The sequence below is a fragment of the Triturus cristatus genome, chromosome 7 (genome assembly GCF_964204655.1).
Source record: "Triturus cristatus chromosome 7, aTriCri1.1, whole genome shotgun sequence".
NCBI classification, from domain to species: domain Eukaryota; kingdom Metazoa; phylum Chordata; class Amphibia; order Caudata; family Salamandridae; genus Triturus; species Triturus cristatus.
This window is the reverse complement of record NC_140590.1, coordinates 431,878,389-431,896,075: the sequence shown is the minus strand read 5'-3', so window position 1 is coordinate 431,896,075 and position 17,687 is coordinate 431,878,389. Positions and strand designations below refer to the sequence as shown.

The 17,687-nt window shown below is 41.5% G+C and overlaps 1 protein-coding gene across 2 annotated transcripts in view; it reads right to left on the bottom strand.

Moving 5' to 3' along the window:
• The window catches only part of LOC146809876 (myosin-3-like), a 290,498-nt gene that overhangs the window by 131,032 nt on the left and 141,779 nt on the right, over positions 1–17,687 (bottom strand). For both annotated transcript variants that reach the window (XM_085616730.1, XM_085616731.1), the window contains 8 exons: positions 16,775–16,893; positions 12,370–12,519; positions 12,087–12,257; positions 10,078–10,378; positions 6,769–6,836; positions 6,598–6,685; positions 6,390–6,507; positions 4,453–4,576 (listed from right to left, as the gene is read on the bottom strand). In XM_085616730.1, coding sequence (XP_085472856.1) covers positions 4,453–4,576; positions 6,390–6,507; positions 6,598–6,685; positions 6,769–6,836; positions 10,078–10,378; positions 12,087–12,257; positions 12,370–12,519; positions 16,775–16,893 — 1,139 coding nt within the window. The remainder of the gene's footprint in view (positions 1–4,452; positions 4,577–6,389; positions 6,508–6,597; positions 6,686–6,768; positions 6,837–10,077; positions 10,379–12,086; positions 12,258–12,369; positions 12,520–16,774; positions 16,894–17,687) is intronic.

Genomic DNA, 17,687 nt, shown 5'->3' with positions numbered 1-17,687 from the left:
AACTTCCTTTTCAAAAGTATTATTAGTCTGGGCTGAAACTCTCAGAAAGTAGGCTATTATGATTTATGTGCATATTTAGGCCCGCCAAGCAGAATCAGGGTTTAGATAATCTTAGCAGGTCGCACTGGTTAAAGTTCTTACCTTGGGACTTAGAGCGCTTTTTGAAGCTCATAATCTTCCAGCAGTACAAGGCAGGAATAACAACCCAGCAAGGGTCTCTCAAAGTCAGATACACTGTGGTCAAGCTGAGGCTGAAAACTTGAGTGGAACAATTCTGGATTCCAAAGATATTCAGGTCTAAGCATTTTCCGAGGAGGTGGTGACTATGTTCCAGTATGATTCTGTGCACTAGCCCATGACTGTAGAATTCACTACACTCAATCCTTTCCAGCACCTCATTTCTCAATTTTCTACAAACCTTCCCTGGGTCATTCAACCAAGATGGCCCCAGCCATGCTCCATCTGTAGACATTATGACCATTCCCATAGCCACTTGCCTGTGGACATGAGATGCCCTTCCCTCTGTCAGTGCTAGAGATGGTTTTCCCTCTTACTTGGGTTGGAGACAGAAACTCTAGAGTGACTCTGAGAATCAGTGGTTGAAGTTTCTGATAGCATCATTTGGCATTTCAAAGTCATTGATAGAGGTACAAAACGTTTCCCTTTTTTCTGTCACCTGGACCTGGCACCCTCCCAGCTGATTAATCCTTGCTCTGCGACAACTGACTGAAACAACCTCCCCACCCATAGAAATGTGGGTGTCTTCTAGGGAGGCAGCCATAAGCAATTTATCCAAGAATGTGTGTTGAGTCTTCGGAGCAGGGCTGAGGGACAAACAGGTTCTAAAGAAGTTTACTTTAAGACAGCACAAATTGCAATTTATTAAAGTTACTTTTCCACCAACATTATCAAAATCTACTTTTGCCTTTGGTTAGATGATTTAAACTATGCAAAAATTGACTTTTGATCATGCTCTAGCATTTTCCCATGCTTAGAAATGAAAGTGTGGTTGTATTCATAACTAGGCCTTTCCCCGTAAAAGCTTTATCTACATAGTGAAACCAGCTTTGTGTGATTGTTCATTGTGAGGGCATACTTTACCCAATATCTAGTATGGTCAATTTATATATATATTAAGCTCTCAGGCCCACAGGCTTACGAGGCCTACTTTAGGGCTGACTTAGCTAAAATAGGTTTTCATGCGTTGCGAATGCACTTTTCTTGTGACAATACAGTGCTTTTAAACAGCAGCCCAGCTAGAGCAGTATGGTGCTTCCCAGAGTCATCTTATTTGCCGTATGTGTGGGTGGTGTAAATGCACGTTGTAGCACAAATGCTACTTTAACTGCCATGCCAAAGGGCATTTATTGGGGCATCTACAATTGCTTTCATGGAATGTTAAATGAACCAAATGAAATTACAGTTTAGGATAGCATACACACACTGTGGCACCCAAAAGTAATAGGGTCCATAAAATGTCAAAAAATTCCAAGGTGACCACACAGAGCCGGATTTCCTCCAGATACACATTAGAAAATAGTGTAGAGGGTTTGTCTTGCTATGGAAGAAAATCATTTCTAGTGTTCTCCATCCAACATCTGTCATTAATAAACTCACCCCATTTCAAAGCAAGTCATTTATTTTCTTATGCACACTTTGATAAAATAAAATCCACTCAGTCATTGTAATATCTGTATCTGAGGTTCTATATTACCTCTATGCATTTTTCCTCTATCTAAAATTGTCCTTGACTATACTACAAATTTAGATGTTAACAGACATTTAACTAGCTAGGAACTGGGCCTACTGGAGGGACCCAGGGACCAAAGAATTTGGTTGTCAGAACAACGTGGAGCATTAAGGAATTAAATATTGTTGCTACTATTCCAGTAAAGTGAAATGCAAACGTTTTGGAGCTCACAATCACTATTTCTTTCTATGTTTAGGAGAAATAATCATATAGATGTGTCTTTTAAATTAAACCGTGGCCAGATTTTCAAACTCAAAACGGAATAGGGGAAGAGCCAGAGAGTAGTTAAGGGATGGCACCCACAATGGGGAATAATGAGGAAGAACAGGCGAGAAGGGATTGAACAGGAAGTTATGATGGGGAGAGCAAGAGCGGATGGTAGAGCAGGGAAGCCATTATCAGGCAAGAAAAGGCAGGGTTGACTTGACAGAAGTAGAACAATAGCCTAGGGAGCTCTGCAAAAGCAATGATAGGGGAAGAACAACAGAGCCGAAGGAGAGAGATGACTGGGAAAAGAATTGAAGAGCAGCAAAGACAAGTGGATAGCAATGATGGACAAAAGTGATGAGTAGCAGTGGGCAGAAAAGAATGATACAAATGGTACAAGAAAGAGGAGAGTGACACACTGCGGAGAGATGGGAAAGAGCAAGATGGAGCAGACACAAAAGTGGAAACAGAACAAGCATAATGGAGCCAACTGGGAGGTGTTGTAAACTTTTTATGCACATGATTGGAAGTTGAACCATTCAAACAGCCAATAGCATAAGGTGAGAGAGCGATACTGCACTTGACTGCACCAAGACGTGATGGACAAAGTCTCAGGTCAATGACTGAACGTTGCTGCTCAACAAAGTGGTTTAAAGGAGACGAACCAAAGCCAACTCTAAGTGTTTTAGACAGAATAAGTCTGTGAAAACCCAGACCTGAAAATGTTAGAGCCACAAATTTCCACCAACACTGCATATGGTTTTCACACCATGCAGCAGACAAAACCCATGAGAGGAGTTAGACCCTGATTAGAAGGAGCATAATTTAAATTAGTCCTAATACTAGATCAACAGGCCCACTGAGTTTTCTACCCACTCTTCTTGTGCCCAACCTCAAGGTGCATTGTTCCCTGTGAGACCTGTGGTAACGCGCCAAACACTTGGGCCTCTATAATCAAGTCTCTGATTGAGATTTTCCTTGTGTGATGCCCTCTTTTTTTGTAAATGACCCCACCTCCCTCAAGATTATGCTATATGACTCCTCCCATTGGCGGATGAATGGGGTGCTACCTGAAAGGTGGAAGGCCCCTGCACTGCATGTTTTGCAGGCATTGTGCAGGCATCATTTCTGTAGACCGTAACCCAGCAATTAAGTTCTCTCCTTGCTAAAATCTCTCTCCTAGAGGCGAGAGTCTCCTGCAGCCTCTCGGTCACCGGTGAGGCCTCCTTTCTACTTGACATATGTCAAAAGCTCCTGAAGCGTGTTCCACAGCCGTGAACTCCACGACAGTCCCTCCGATCACTGAGACCCACTGTACTCACTGTATCCTCTCTATCAGAAGCGAAAGTGCCTCCATAGTCCTTCAGTCCTTTTCTAATGAGTGAGGATCCTCAAAGCATCTCCTAGCAGTCAGCCCTCTTGATACAGTTCCTCTTTCAGCAGCAAGCCCCTTATACTGTCATCACTGAAGCGCCTCTCCCACCAGTGAATCCCATGCAGCCCTCCTTGTTGCGGTAACACTTTCATCTATGTTTCCTTTTGCAGCCCCTCATCCAACAGCACTCCTGCCCCATGCACCTCTCTCCCATGATGTGTGGCCTCTGCAGCCAACCTCTCTGCTGGTGCAAATGTTCTAAAGCCTCCCTCACTCCTGTGTGGTAGTCCTCCATTCCCTTCTCTTACTTGCATTGATCGACGCTCGCTCACTCTGCCGAAGGACGCCTTGCAGTGTCTCTGCTAGGGGGGGAGAACCACAAATCCAATTTGAAAATTCTGAGATATTTTAGGAAACGGAAAGCTTGCACTGCTGCTTTAGGTATTGCACGTGTTCCTCGGTGTGGCAAAGACTTGTTTGCTGCATGGTTCCTGTTCCTGTTGGGTATGCTTATGGAATCGCTGCTTGGAGCACCGCTTCTCCATTGGCGGTACCAGTTCTGTGAGTTGGAGGGTAGCTTGGGCTCACGGCTTAATTTAACAAACATTCTCAATGCATATGGATCAGCCGCGGCCCATGCAGGTAAGAGCGGTGGGATGGAGGAGCTGGGTGGGTGGGGATTTCGACAGACGAGGAGGAGGGCACATTAATTATTTATTTAATTTTCCCTTGTCGTATGTTGAAATCCCCCCACAGCTGGCCCCACTGCTCAACCGCTCTTACCTACACAGGCCACGGCTCATATTAATGCTGCATACAGTGGAACTTAATCAACAAAAAAATCTGCAATTCTTGCACTGTTATTGACCATGCAGTCCTTGTGTGTTGGGGTGAATATGTGGGGCCGGGGTGTTTGTTTGTGTGTGTGTTCATGGGAGAGAAAACTGGCAAACCAGTTTCACAGTACAAAAGAACAATGTTGTTTAATGGTGTTTAAATAATGCAATTGATCTTGGTCGCGCTCTAGAAAATGATAACATTTATGTTTTTGAACTATGAAACCAGAAGCCACGCAAAGTAAACTGCTGACCAGAAAATCGGCATCATAGGTAACACTTGCCTTTGTATGGCCGAATTTGTACTGAGTGTGGTCGATGTCAATGGATCTCAGGAGCTTCTCGCACACCTTCCTGCTGTCGATAAACTTCTTATCAGGGATGGCAGCTGGGTTTAACACTTTGTACCTGTTACAGCCAAGCGTACAATGAAAGTGTTATTTTTCAGCCAAATCAATTAAAATCCAGTTCAAAATACAGATATTTACATTTAGTGAATCGGTAATAAATCATTTTGTAAAATGCATGTATTTTTTTTTCAATAACGTATTGCCTTTTCAAATTATGATTATAAAGAGGAGTATTATTCCATCTGATCATCTGAGAAAGTAATTCCATTATTTAATATATGCTGTATAGAAATTGTTGAAATAATTATGACTCCCATTGCCAGTTTAGCTCCCCTGAGGCAAGCTTACACTGCCAACAGGACGTCAAATCTGCGGACTAATGGGGCAACGTTAGCAACACTTTGCACAAGTGAAAAGTCACGCAAAATTACACAAACCAATGCAAAGTCTTGATAAAGTATTTACTTTCCAATACAAAGCTCTTAAAGTAAAATGCTTTGCACTTCTGTGAGTGAAGAGGGTGTCCTATGGATGGCATTTTGGTGTTACCACATTACCACCCAAGGTATTTGTTCAAAGCCCATCTAATAACATTGTTAGACAGCACTTTGCACCTACAATTATGCTTACTTAAGGTAGGCACTAAGCAGGAGACATCCAAATGTGTGAAAACTTTGAAACTTTTTCTGAGCATAGTATTTACTATAAGGTGTTCTTCCAGTACAAAACATTTTCTAGACATCACACACACCTTTGCATTATGTGCAATGGTGTTGAGTGGCACTAGGCAGCCTGTTAGTGCGCCAGCATTGGGAAAGAAAGTATCAGAACCATAACTTAGAGCCTAATTTAGATCTTGGCGGAGGGGAATACATTATATCCTATGGAGATCATAATACGGCGGACAGGATATCCGTCACGTTTGTGACAGAGTATTCCATCCATTGAGATATAAATAAGGGGGCAGATTTATGTTAACTGGCGCATCCCTGCATATCAGCAGGGATGCGCCAGTTATTATGCGCCACAGCTGCGCCACCATGGATGCGCCGCATTTATAATGCAGCGCACCATGGGGCAAAAACGGCACAGATGCGTGACGCATCTGTGCCGTAAAAGTTGCGCATTGCTGGAGTTGCGTCGCAAGCGCGACGCAGCTCCAGCAATGTTCTGGGGGGCCCTATCTGTACAATGCTGCGTCAATCCTTACGCCTGCTTCAAGCAGGCGCAGGGTTTTGACGCAGCATGGGCCTAAAAGTGATTGAGTGAAATCTTGTAGATTTCACTCAGCCACTTTTAGGAGGCGTTCCTGCGCCGGAACGCCCCCACCTGCCCTGGAACGCCTACATGTGGCGCAAGGCTTTACAACGTGACGCATCTCCCAGATGCGTCACGTTGTAAATACCCCGCACCATGGCGCAGGATTTGCGCCGCTGCTGCGTCACAAAAGTGACGCAACGGCGGCGCAAAAGTGGCGCAAGTGCAACATAAATCTGCCCCAAGGCCCTTAGTCTATATGACCCTGTGCTGCTCTCTCCCAGTAGCACAAAGCATGTGAGCAACTTTGGGTACTGTGCAGCGTTGCACTGTTTTTAGAAAATCTCTCTATGGTCTCAAGGTGAAGTAATGAGACATATGGGAAATCGGAAGCATCACAAGCCCCATCTTTGAATCATGGCGTATAGCGATGGACTGGTGCATGGCTTCTGCGAAAGTGCTCTGTGGGGTCGCTAGATGCATTTGTAATTGATGACCTTCTTCGTTTGTTGCAGAAAATCAATCCGTTCTTTTGTTTATAATTCACTATTTATTTTTTATTTAAACTAGAATAAAATAATAAAATCTTTTACACTGCCCACAAGAACCAGTACCTTTGTTTGAAATCTCCATAGAGGATTCTGCTAGGGAACCCCTTCCGGCATATTCTTATTCCTTCCAAAACACCATTGCAACGTAACTGGTGCATAACAAGATAGTTGTCCATGGCTCCTGAAATTTGGATATGTTACATGAATTTAATGTCAAATATATTATAGCTGAACAAAACACAAAAATGCAGGCATTTCTAGAGTGTTTTACCTGGGGTTTTGGTTTCATTGGGAATCAAGCAGCGAACAAAATGTGGTCGAGTTATTCTCAAATTTGTCATCAATTTGTTCAGGTTTTCCTAAAAAAATCAAGATATGAGTACGCGGCAAAACAATAAGAATATAAATCAAAGTGAAGCAAATGTTTAGCACGGATATTTACCCTGAAAAGTGCAGACACTGTCTGGAAGGAAGATCCTTTCTTCTTCCCACTTAGTCTACCTGCATTTTCTGTAGTTTGGTGGAAAAGGGAGGTTTTGTGAGGATGTTGACAAATGACAATTCAATCTGCATTAAACATTCAATATTTAGGCACAATACATCAGTGCATGAATCTAGTATAGCATATGCCCCAAGTACCACTATGAGCGCATGATTTATTAACAGATGTGTAGAGAATACAACCTTGTAATTAGGTGGTCCTCAAGGTGTTTTTAGGACAAGTGATTGTTATTGGGCGTTGGTGTCAGGAGGTGTCCATTGGCATTGAAGAAACTCCTACAGCCCTGGTATGGGGTCCTGACTCAAAGAGTATGAGGTGTAACTCCTGATGTTCTCCCTATCTCCCTTGGGAACACATGTCCTGTGCAAGCTTTTCCCTGGAATTCAAGGTTCCTCCTGTGGCAGAATGTGTGCGGAGCATGACACTCAAATCTCAGGAGCCTGATGCTTTCCCAGGACACCACTTGAAAAGCTACTCTTTATGGCAATATTGTGAATGCAATGTTGTCTTAGTTACTTGATTTTTATGTTCACTTTCGATGTGTGAACAAGTGTTCGATGAATTCATGGTATAGGTCAGCAATTTTAGCAAAGTTGCTATGGCTCAGAAAAAATCAAGAAAAAGCAAAAGAACACAATGAGTTTTTCTCCATTCTAGTATTGTTTCTGTGTTCTACTTTTTGAAGGGGCAAATAACATTTTATTACGCCACATTTTCTCTAGTCACGCCCATCCCATTATGTGAAGCAAAGTTAGAAATTCAATTCTAACTCAAGCCTAACCAATAGCCAGATTATAATAATTAATTAGCATTGCACATTGATGTTCTATGAATATGATATATATATGCCAATGGGAAGAGTACATATTGACCGGATGTGACTACACGGCTAAGAGAAATATTTTTTATTCTAATTGATAACTGACTAGGTAAGATGGCTTAAGAATATTTGACACTATTTTGCGTGGGAAATATTTTTGTAGCTGTGCAAACAATAACAGCTCCAACAACTAAACCATGGCTTTACTTTATAAAAAGATCCTATTTTCATATTCAGCGTATATTGGGAATCATACATCTCAACATTTATTTATTTAGTTTTCAGTTTTATATAGTACGAACGCAACCTAAATAAACTTGGAGTGCTTCACATGCGCACCACATTAGATTCCACGAGGTCAGGTTCTTTTTTTCAGGGATTGAGAGATTTAGGCCCCAATTACGAGACTACTCGCGGGGACGGTGGTCTCCCGACCACCCGATTATGAGTCGGGCGGTGGGACGGCCACAGCCTTCCAGCAGTCGCCAGGGAACTGCCATTCCCTGACGATGTTGGGGTGGTCAGGAGGCTGCAATATGCTTGGCAGGACGGCCACGGTCCCGCCAAGCATATTATGAATCTCCGCCGGCGGTGTCATGGAGGTTCCTTCTCCCTAAACACCGTGGCGGAGAGGAAAAAAAGCCTCCTCCAAATGGGGATGCATACAGGGGGCACCACATGTGCCCCCTTGTGTGCATGTGCCCCTGTTCTTGCATGGCATGGACTTCTCAGTCCATGCCGTGCAGGAACTGTTTTTGGCATTAACATTACGGTGCCTCCTTTTAGAGCCAGCACAGTGGGAACACCAAAAACCAGCCCGCCAGACAAAAGGAAATTCCTAATCAGGAGAGGCGGTTTGACCACTGATATGGCGGTGCGCCGGCAGTGCAGACCCGGCACCGCACCGCCAAAGTTGTAATCCGGCCCTAAGTGATTTGCCCAGAATCACATGATGCTAAGCGAATGCTGTTACTCAAAGGTGCTACCCCAGTTTCAAAGTTGGCAGCTAGGCGAAATGCCTTCCCAAATCATTTTGTGTGATGGAGCTGGATATTCATATCTTAAGGAATGTTTCAAAATGGTTAATATTAATTTTTGTTAAAATGTAATGTATCTTCTACCTTTAGAAGTCCAAAATATTAGATTTGCAAATTTGATAATTCCCACAGAGAAGGACCCTAGGGTGACCAGAGACAGATGTAAGGGCTGCATGATGAAAATCTCCTCATGGATGAAAAATAACTATCTGCAGCTCAATTCCAACAAATCGGAGATCTTATTGTTTGGCAAAGCAGCAGAGATCTGGACAGATGAGTGGTGGCCAGAGGAACTAGGATCAGCCCCCTCCCCAATAACAGTGTAAAAAACCTAGGTACCTTAATGGACAACAACCTATCCATGGAAGAACAGACTAAATCCCTCTCGGGTAAATGTTTTGGACTGATGCGTATGTTAAGGAAGGTCTTCCCATGGATTCCCATCTCCGCCAGAAGGGCCCTGATCCAGGCACTTCTAATAAGTAGACTGGATTATGGGAATGCTCTCCTGATGGGGGCTAGGGAGGACCTACTTTCCAGGCTGCAAGTAGTGCAAAACATGGCCGCCCGTTTAGCCCTAAACAAACCTCCACGGACGGCATCTATGCCACTATTAAAAAAGCTACATTGGCTGCCCATCAGAAAGAGGGCACTCTCAAACTTCTGTGCCTAGTATTTGAGGCACTACATGGACAGGGACCCAAATACCTCTTGAAAAAGCTTGAATGGTACACTCCATCGCGACTCTTAAGGTCCAGCAGCCAAAAGCTTCTCCGAGTGCCCAAAATTAAAAAAGCAAAGATAAGGGGCCGCGCCCTTTCCTATATGGCTCCGAAACATTGGAATGCACTACCTCTAGAACTGCGCTCCTGCACCTTGCTAACCAGATTTAAGAAACTTTTAAAAACCTGGCTATTCAACTGAGACATGTCACCGTAGAAGTCTGCCGCCCAGGCGCGGAGAGATCCCCTTGGGAATGATTTGTGCGCCATATAAATAAAAATAATAATAATAATAGCCTCAAAGTCTTAACTTTTATCACTAGTAACTTTACTGAGAACATAGACAAATTTAGAACTCATAGCGCAATATGAGACTGCGAGCAAGGAATTGGCAGCCGTATTTTCCGTCAATCTTCTTTAATACATATAGCAGAATAGATTGTGGTGTTCCCAAGAAAAGGGAACAACTGTGAGTCAGGAATTCTAAAAAAGCAAACAAGTCTGTTTTGGGTCCATAATTAATTAGTTTTAGGTCAGGTGACCTAGGTTGAAATAGGTGCGCTATTGCTGAGAGATTTAAACACAGTATGATATACCTTGTGCACATTTTGTCAAGATTTATTGAAATATATCTCTTAGAAAGTTCATAGATTTGCTGTGCTTCTCTTACCTGCATCTGTTGCAGGAAATAGAGATGCCAAAAGTTTCATTGATGCTTTCTGGTACAACCCCACCACAGTCTCATTTAGTGGATCCTTGTTCTTCTCCAGCCAACCTGTGACATTATAATCTACAGTTCCAGCATAGTGAAGAAGTGAAAAATGAGATTCAGCCTTCCCTTTTCCTACTTTCGGTTTCTGGAAATTGGGAGATTTGCCAAGATGCTGGTCAAATAGCTTGTTCTTGAAGGTTGTGTCCGAAGCTTTTGGGAACATGCATTCTTCTTCAAGAATTGAAAATATTCCCAGTGGCTGAAAATACAAGTCAAGTAGTTAGAGTGTTAGAAGATTATTGCAGTGATGACCAAGATATAGAACTCAATTGTTATCTCTTACAGCAGATCAAATTTTGCAATGATTATCTGTAAGGATTATAGCTATTGAACAACAACTAGGACTTGACACCATCTTAGGCTTTTGATTATGTTTTACAGTTGTATTAGGGACATTGCCATAGTGGTTCAAAATAAATAAAAGCTGATTTTATATAAAATACAAAAATGTCATGAAATTGCAACATTTCCAAAATAGCTACTCTATCGGTATACTACAAAGTCATTCATCAGAATATTATTAGTTACATAGCCACCATGTGCGAGCCTGTTTCTATGCAATAAAATGTTCCCAACAGACAAAGCAGCAAACAACATGGCAGGTCCACCAGCCACCAATCTTGCTGTTCCATACCACATTTAGAGGTGGGGGAAACCCAGTTAGTGACTTGGACGCTAGGTCATAATGATTGTTGTCCCAACCATTTTAGGGCAGTTGAATGTCACTGAATTTGCTTGTGAAGCATGGCAATCCTGGAAAGAAAATCAATAAATGTCCCAGATGGGCCACAATAAAATGCCCTAGGCCTCAAGGCAATTGCTTGTTTGTTGTTTTACAACAAATTCCTGATCCTGAAATTTGTTGTAGTAAACAGAAAAGCACGATGCATGTGGGCAAATAAACATGCCGACTGCTCAGCAGCTAAAGGCAGAGAGATCCACCATTTGGGGATCTCATAAACCGGCACATGGTCCTGCATCCATGGAGTGGTGGCAGGGGCTGTCCGACAAGGTCTAAATGGCCCAAATAGTTTTTGGGAAACAATTTCTGCTTGCGAATATTTTTAAAGCTGTTTATAAAAACTTAGCAAATCATCCCCAAAATCATTCCATTCATGTTTTCAAACAATTCCAACGTTATATCAATTACTTTCAATGAACATTAATTGAGCATAACCATTTTAAAACGTTTATTTAGAAATGCAAAATATTTATTGAAGTGTGTAGTTACTTAAAAAGTAAGAATATTTTACAGGATTTATTTAATAAGTAGACAAATTATTACAAATAGGAGGACATTTTTCAAAAACTTTAATCATTATCGATGAGCTTCTCACAAACAAGAACAGTTTCTTAAAGGTTTAAAAGTGAGTTAAGGTTTTTAAACATAGTTAAGGTTTTCTATCAATCAAGCATAATCATTTAATTAGACAAGGGCTTTAGGAGTGTTAAAATGTACTTAGTGCATGCCATTCCTCTTTTCTTTTTCCTTTTGTGCAATGCTTCCACTTTTGCTTTTGTATCATTATCTTTGACTCTCACTTTGACTTTCATTGTAATAATATACTGAATTTGCTGCCTTTCATCTTATACCATTTTTAATCTCCTTCCTGAATTTGATGGTGTATCAACTTGAGCAAACTCTCTTGATCTCAAACTTACACACATTTTTCTTTGAGGTACAGCTAAGAATGGCTACACTTGCATTCTTTAATATATTTGTGTGCGTTTAGATTCTGGTTGGCTTATTATAGTTACATTATTTTACGAACAATTTACGCCATTTATAAAACACACCTAGATGTTGATGTAACTACTATACCATAAACAAACATATATGCTACTGTTAAATGAATTGAAATTAAGCAGAAAACTATGTGCAACATAGATTTTGGCAAATAGTTTACCTTTTCTATAAGCTGAATGCAGGCTGCCAGGTCCATCCCAAAGTCTATGAACTCCCACTCAATTCCTTCCTTCTTGTACTCCTCTTGCTCCAGGACAAACATGTGGTGGTTGAAGAACTGTTGCAGTTTTTCATTTGTGAAGTTGATGCACAACTGTTCAAACGTGTTGAACTGAATATAAAATAAATGAAGAAAGATAAAGTTTTGGTCAAAGACTAGATAAACCTCCTACAGAACCGTGCTAAAATGGAACATTACAACTCAGCGTACTGGCAACCCTTACATCAAATATTTCAAATCCAGCAATGTCCAGCACTCCAATGAAGTATTGCCTTGACTGCCTTGTATCCAGTTGCTGATTAACACGGGTCACCAACCACGAAAATAATTTTTCATACACAGCTCTTCCTAATGCACTAACAGCGTTTTGAACCTGAAAACATGAAATACAATAATTAGTGTTTCATTGACAGTGCTAGGATGTATGTATGTATATTTATGGCAAGCCCACGAAAATAAATATTGTACAATAATGCATTATTTTTATCCAATGTACTAACAAATACAGATCCACACATTCATTATCATTGTGAAATGGTCAAATATCATGGTATACCACAGTACACCTTAATGACTGGAGAAAACGCTGGTAATGTATCCATAGACTGAATTCTATAATCACTTTTCAAAAGAAAACTAGGGACATTCTTATATGACTTAGGGCAAGATGTAGCAAGCCAAATTGCGATCGCAAACGCTGAAATTCGCAGAATTTCAGTGTTTGCGATTGCAATTCAGCTGTGTGCAATGTAGGAAGGCAAATACCTACTCGCAAGTATTTAGAGAATCGGAATTTGCGATTCCCTAAATGCTGTGCTAGTAGGCATCGCAAATTGCGATATTGCCTTAAGAAATCGAAAATTACCACCAACTTCAAGTTGGTGGTAATTTGCGATTTCCTTTAAAAAAGCACTTTTTTGCTTTTTTCAAATTGCCATGTGGCACACATACATCCCCTTAGGGCATGTATGTGTGGCACATGTGTACACATGCACATTTCAGGGGTGCCACAGGGTGTCCTTTGGAACCGTTGCACCCTTGAAATTGTGCACGCAATTTGCAAGTTCCTATTGGGTATTCGCAAATTGTGTGCGCAATTCCTATTCATTCCTATGGGCCCCTAGGCCCATAGAAATGAATGGGAAGGTATTCCTTGATTGCGAATCGCAATTTTCAATTCACAATTAAGGAATATTAAGGAATCGCAATTATTATTGCGATTCCTACATACATTCCATTTTGCGAGTCCTTAATAGCGATTTGCTAAAAATCGCTATAAAGGACTCGCAAAACTGATTTACCTACATCTGGCCCTTAGTTGTTTTAGTCTTACCTCACTGCACGGATTTAACCCCTTCTACTCTGCTGAGAGTTAAATAACTTTATTTACATTTACTCCACTTGAAAACAGCATGGCATACATAATGCATGAAGATTCACTAAGTATATAGTGGTATGCATTGCAATTCTTGAAAGAGGTGATGGGCATCAAGGCTTTGCCTCTCATGAGTCATGGCCTCTCTGCATTGTTGAGGGTGCGGTGGGACCGACAGACAGACAGACAGACAGACAGACAGACAGATAGATAGATAGATAGATAGATAGATAGATAGATAGATAGATAGATAGATAGATAGATAGATAGATAGATAGATAGATAGATAGATAGATAGATAGATAGATAGATAGATAGATAGATAGATAGATAGATAGATAGATAGATAGATAGATAGATAGGTAGATTGGTAGATAGATAGATAGATAGATAGATAGATAGATAGATAGATAGATAGATAGATGGATAGATGGATAGATAGATAGATAGATAGATAGATAGATAGATAGATAGATAGATAGATAGATAGATAGATAGATAGATAGATAGATAGATAGATAGATAGATAGATAGATAGATAGATAGATAGATAGATAGATAGATAGATAGATAGATAGATAGATAGATAGATAGATAGATAGATAGATAGATAGATAGATAGATAGATAGATAGACAGACAGACAGACAGACAGACTGTCAGGCAGACAGACAGACAGACAGACAGACAGACAGATAGTTATCATTATTAAAGTCTTATATAGTGCACAGCTACCCACACAAGGTTTCCTGGCGCTTTAGCAGCAGTTTGGATCTGGCAAGGCCCTACTGACTCGGACCATCCAAGTCTTAAACTGTTTTCGGAAGATGGTCAAAGAGGTGCAACTTCAAAGGTTCATGGAACCCTGATATTCGATAGACCAGCCTTCCATGTGTTCTGTCTAACTCTGGGGACTATGAACAGGGATAGGTCGCTTGAGCATAGGGAACGAGCTGGCTGATACAAACTCATTAGTTCTTGAATGTATCGTGGACCGACACCTGACCTCGCTCTGTACACATAGCACAAGACTGTAAATGTGATTCGCTTCTCCATAGTGAACAACGGAGGCTTACGGAGGAGGGTAGCTGTCAAGGCACCCTTAGGGAGACTGTAGAGCAGCCTATAGCTGAGTTCTGGAGTACTTGCAAAAGTTTGACGGAGGCTTTATCCACCTCCAGATAAAGGACGTTGCCGTAGTCCAGCCTTGACAAAGTGAGTGCCTGCATCACCATCCTTTGAGCTGGGAATGGCAGTAACCAAATGATTTTCCTCAGCCATTTCAGAACTCTGAAACAGGTGGTGGCCACCTTCCCCACCTGAGGCTTCATGGACACATTCTCATCCAGCAGAACACCAAGGTTCTTACCTTGGGAGCTGGATCTGGAAGAGTACCCAGGGTTTCAGGCCATTTCAGTGGGTCCCAAAGCAAGGGGTCCTTTCCCAGCACCAATACTTTATCTTGTCTCCATTGAGTTTGAGTGAATTGTTGTTCATCCACGTAGCCACCAAACCCAAACAGTTCAAGGCCTTGGAGTTGTGGTACTGAGCAGATGACAAGGAGAAAATGATTTGTGTGTCGTCTGCATATGAAATTAGAGTCAGGCCACAACTGTCCACCAATTCAGTGAGTGGACGGACATAGATGTTAAATAGCGTCGGACTTAAGGCTGATCCATGCGGCACTCCAGAGGTGAGGGCATTGGTTTAGAAGATGCACTGGATGAGAAAACCTGGAAGGCACAATCTTTTTAAAAGGATGCCATCCAGGATAAGGCTATCCTTTGAAGACCAAGATCTGGCAACCTCTCCAAAAGAGTGGCATGGGACACAGTTTTGAACGCCGCGCTAAAATCGAGTTGAATAACCTCAACCGTTTCACCTTCATATAGGAGCCATCTGAGGTGTTTCACGACTCCTAGAAGGGCAGATTCAGTACTGTGTCCTGCTCTGAATCCTGATTGAGAAGGATGTAAAAAATGTTGAGACTCCACGAAACTGGAAGGTTGTTTATTAACATGATTCTCCAATATTTTGGACATGATGAGAAGCATTGAAATTGGTCTGTAATTTGACCAATTTTAGGGGTTCAAATTAGGTTTCTAGGAGGAGGACCGTGCATATTTCCATGTTCGTGTAGAGAGGAGTTGAGGAGTCATGTCAAAAAGGACATGATATCAGGATCAAAGGTGCTAATCTTGACTGGGGAGAGGGGATCTCTCAGGGAACCAAACTTTATTGAATGAAGCAATGACAGAAACAGAGGGTGTGTCGAGTGTGGCCCACGAATTCAGTTTCTTGCAAGCTTGTGTGGGGACTGAGACTTTTAGGTCCTCGATGACCAGAGACATCAAGCTGATGCTTGACTCGGAAGCTTGCATACAGCCAGTCGTCAGTGAATGTTGGATGTCCATCACCTTTTTAACAAAAATAAGTGCCAATTCCTTGCATTGTGGCTGTGACAGTACCAGCACTGCTGAGACGTTGTTAGGGTTAGAGAGGTCCCTGACTGCTCTGAAAAGAGTTTGGGGACAGTTTTGTGCTTTAGTAATTTGCTCTGAATAAAAAGTACTCCAAGCAACTCTACAAAGACCATGATGATTTTTCAATGCTGTTTTATATCTAAGCTCGCTCTCCTCATCATAGGAAAGCCTCCCAGACCTCTCCAGGCACTTACATCTTTGTTTCAGTCCCCATAATGCCTAGGTAAACCAAGGAGCAGGGGGGTGGTATCTGACTGAATGACTGAGTTTGGCTGGTAGGACTATGTCAAATGAGTCTCGTAGCCAGTTATCAATCCTAGGCGGATTTAGCTCAGCCACTTGTGCAAGGCTGGGAATCGTACTGGATATTATGGGCCATGGCTTCTAGCCACAACCAGGTCCTGGTCTTGACCAGAAGACCACTCTCAACCATGGCAGGAGCGGGACAATAGAGAGAGAGAGAGAGAGAGAGAGAGAGAGAGAGAGAGAGAGAGAGAGAGAGAGAGAGAGAGAGAGAGAGAGAGAGAGAGAGAGAGAGAGAGAGATAGATAGATAGATAGATAGATAGATAGATAGATAGATAGATAGATAGATAGATAGATAGATAGATAGATAGATAGATAGATAGATAGATAATTAGAAGGATAGATTAAAGTATGGAAACTAGGGGAGTGAGACAGGCAATAAACTGACTTTTTTTTATTATTTGGGAAGAGTTTTCCAAAGACAATTTATAATTAAAAGAGACAGATTCTGGCTGTATAGGATTACCTGCTGAACACTTTGACTTCTTGTTACATATTCATTCCCAACTTTTACTCTGGGACAACACAAGGATTTTACGAGGTCAGAAGAATTCAGGCCCATCAAATAGGCTACTTTGTCTGCATCTGTGAATAATAAATCATATCTTTGTTCAGTAATGTTACTTTCATCTGGCATAGAAGCTCACACATATCTAGCACTGCTGTAATACTGGGGTTTGCAAATTTGTGAAGGTTTTCCTCTGTAATTCACAATCATTATGAAAGTACAAACTTCGCATAGTTAAAAAAACATAATGCGTATTCCCTTTTGTACACGGTTGGAGACAGAAGCAATTTATTTCGTTATTGACATACGTATTTTCTAGAAGGCCTCATGTATGTATGTATTGCATGCATTCTCTTTTATACTGTCTCTAAAAAAATTAAATATTTAGAAGGAAAGAAAGGGTGAGAAGGTTCTTTAAAAACAAATGCCCTTGCTTTTTCAAAATAAATCTAAGCATAGAAATAAACACATCTTGCCAGTCTGATTGAATAAATGCATCAGAAGTCTAAACCCGTCAGCAACATAAGCATTGATTTGAAAGTGTCTTTCTCGCCATTTTCCATGGAAGATCTAGCTAAGAACGTATGTTATTAGAAATAGTTCTAGAACACTAACCTATAGATAGGGCAGTAGAACACACCACATGAAAAGCAAAGAAGGTGCAAGAGAACTATTAAAATGAAATACATTTATTTACACGCTTGAAAATAGGCCATTTTGTAGAGTTACATCAGAGAAAAGCTGTAATGTACACAAGAGATATTCTTGCTCCATGGAAGAAACAAGGGGCCTGATTCTGAAAGGGCCTCCGCACTGATGGCGGAGGCCCCGCAGCCGTGGGGGAGTTTCCGCACTTGGGGTGGAATCTCTG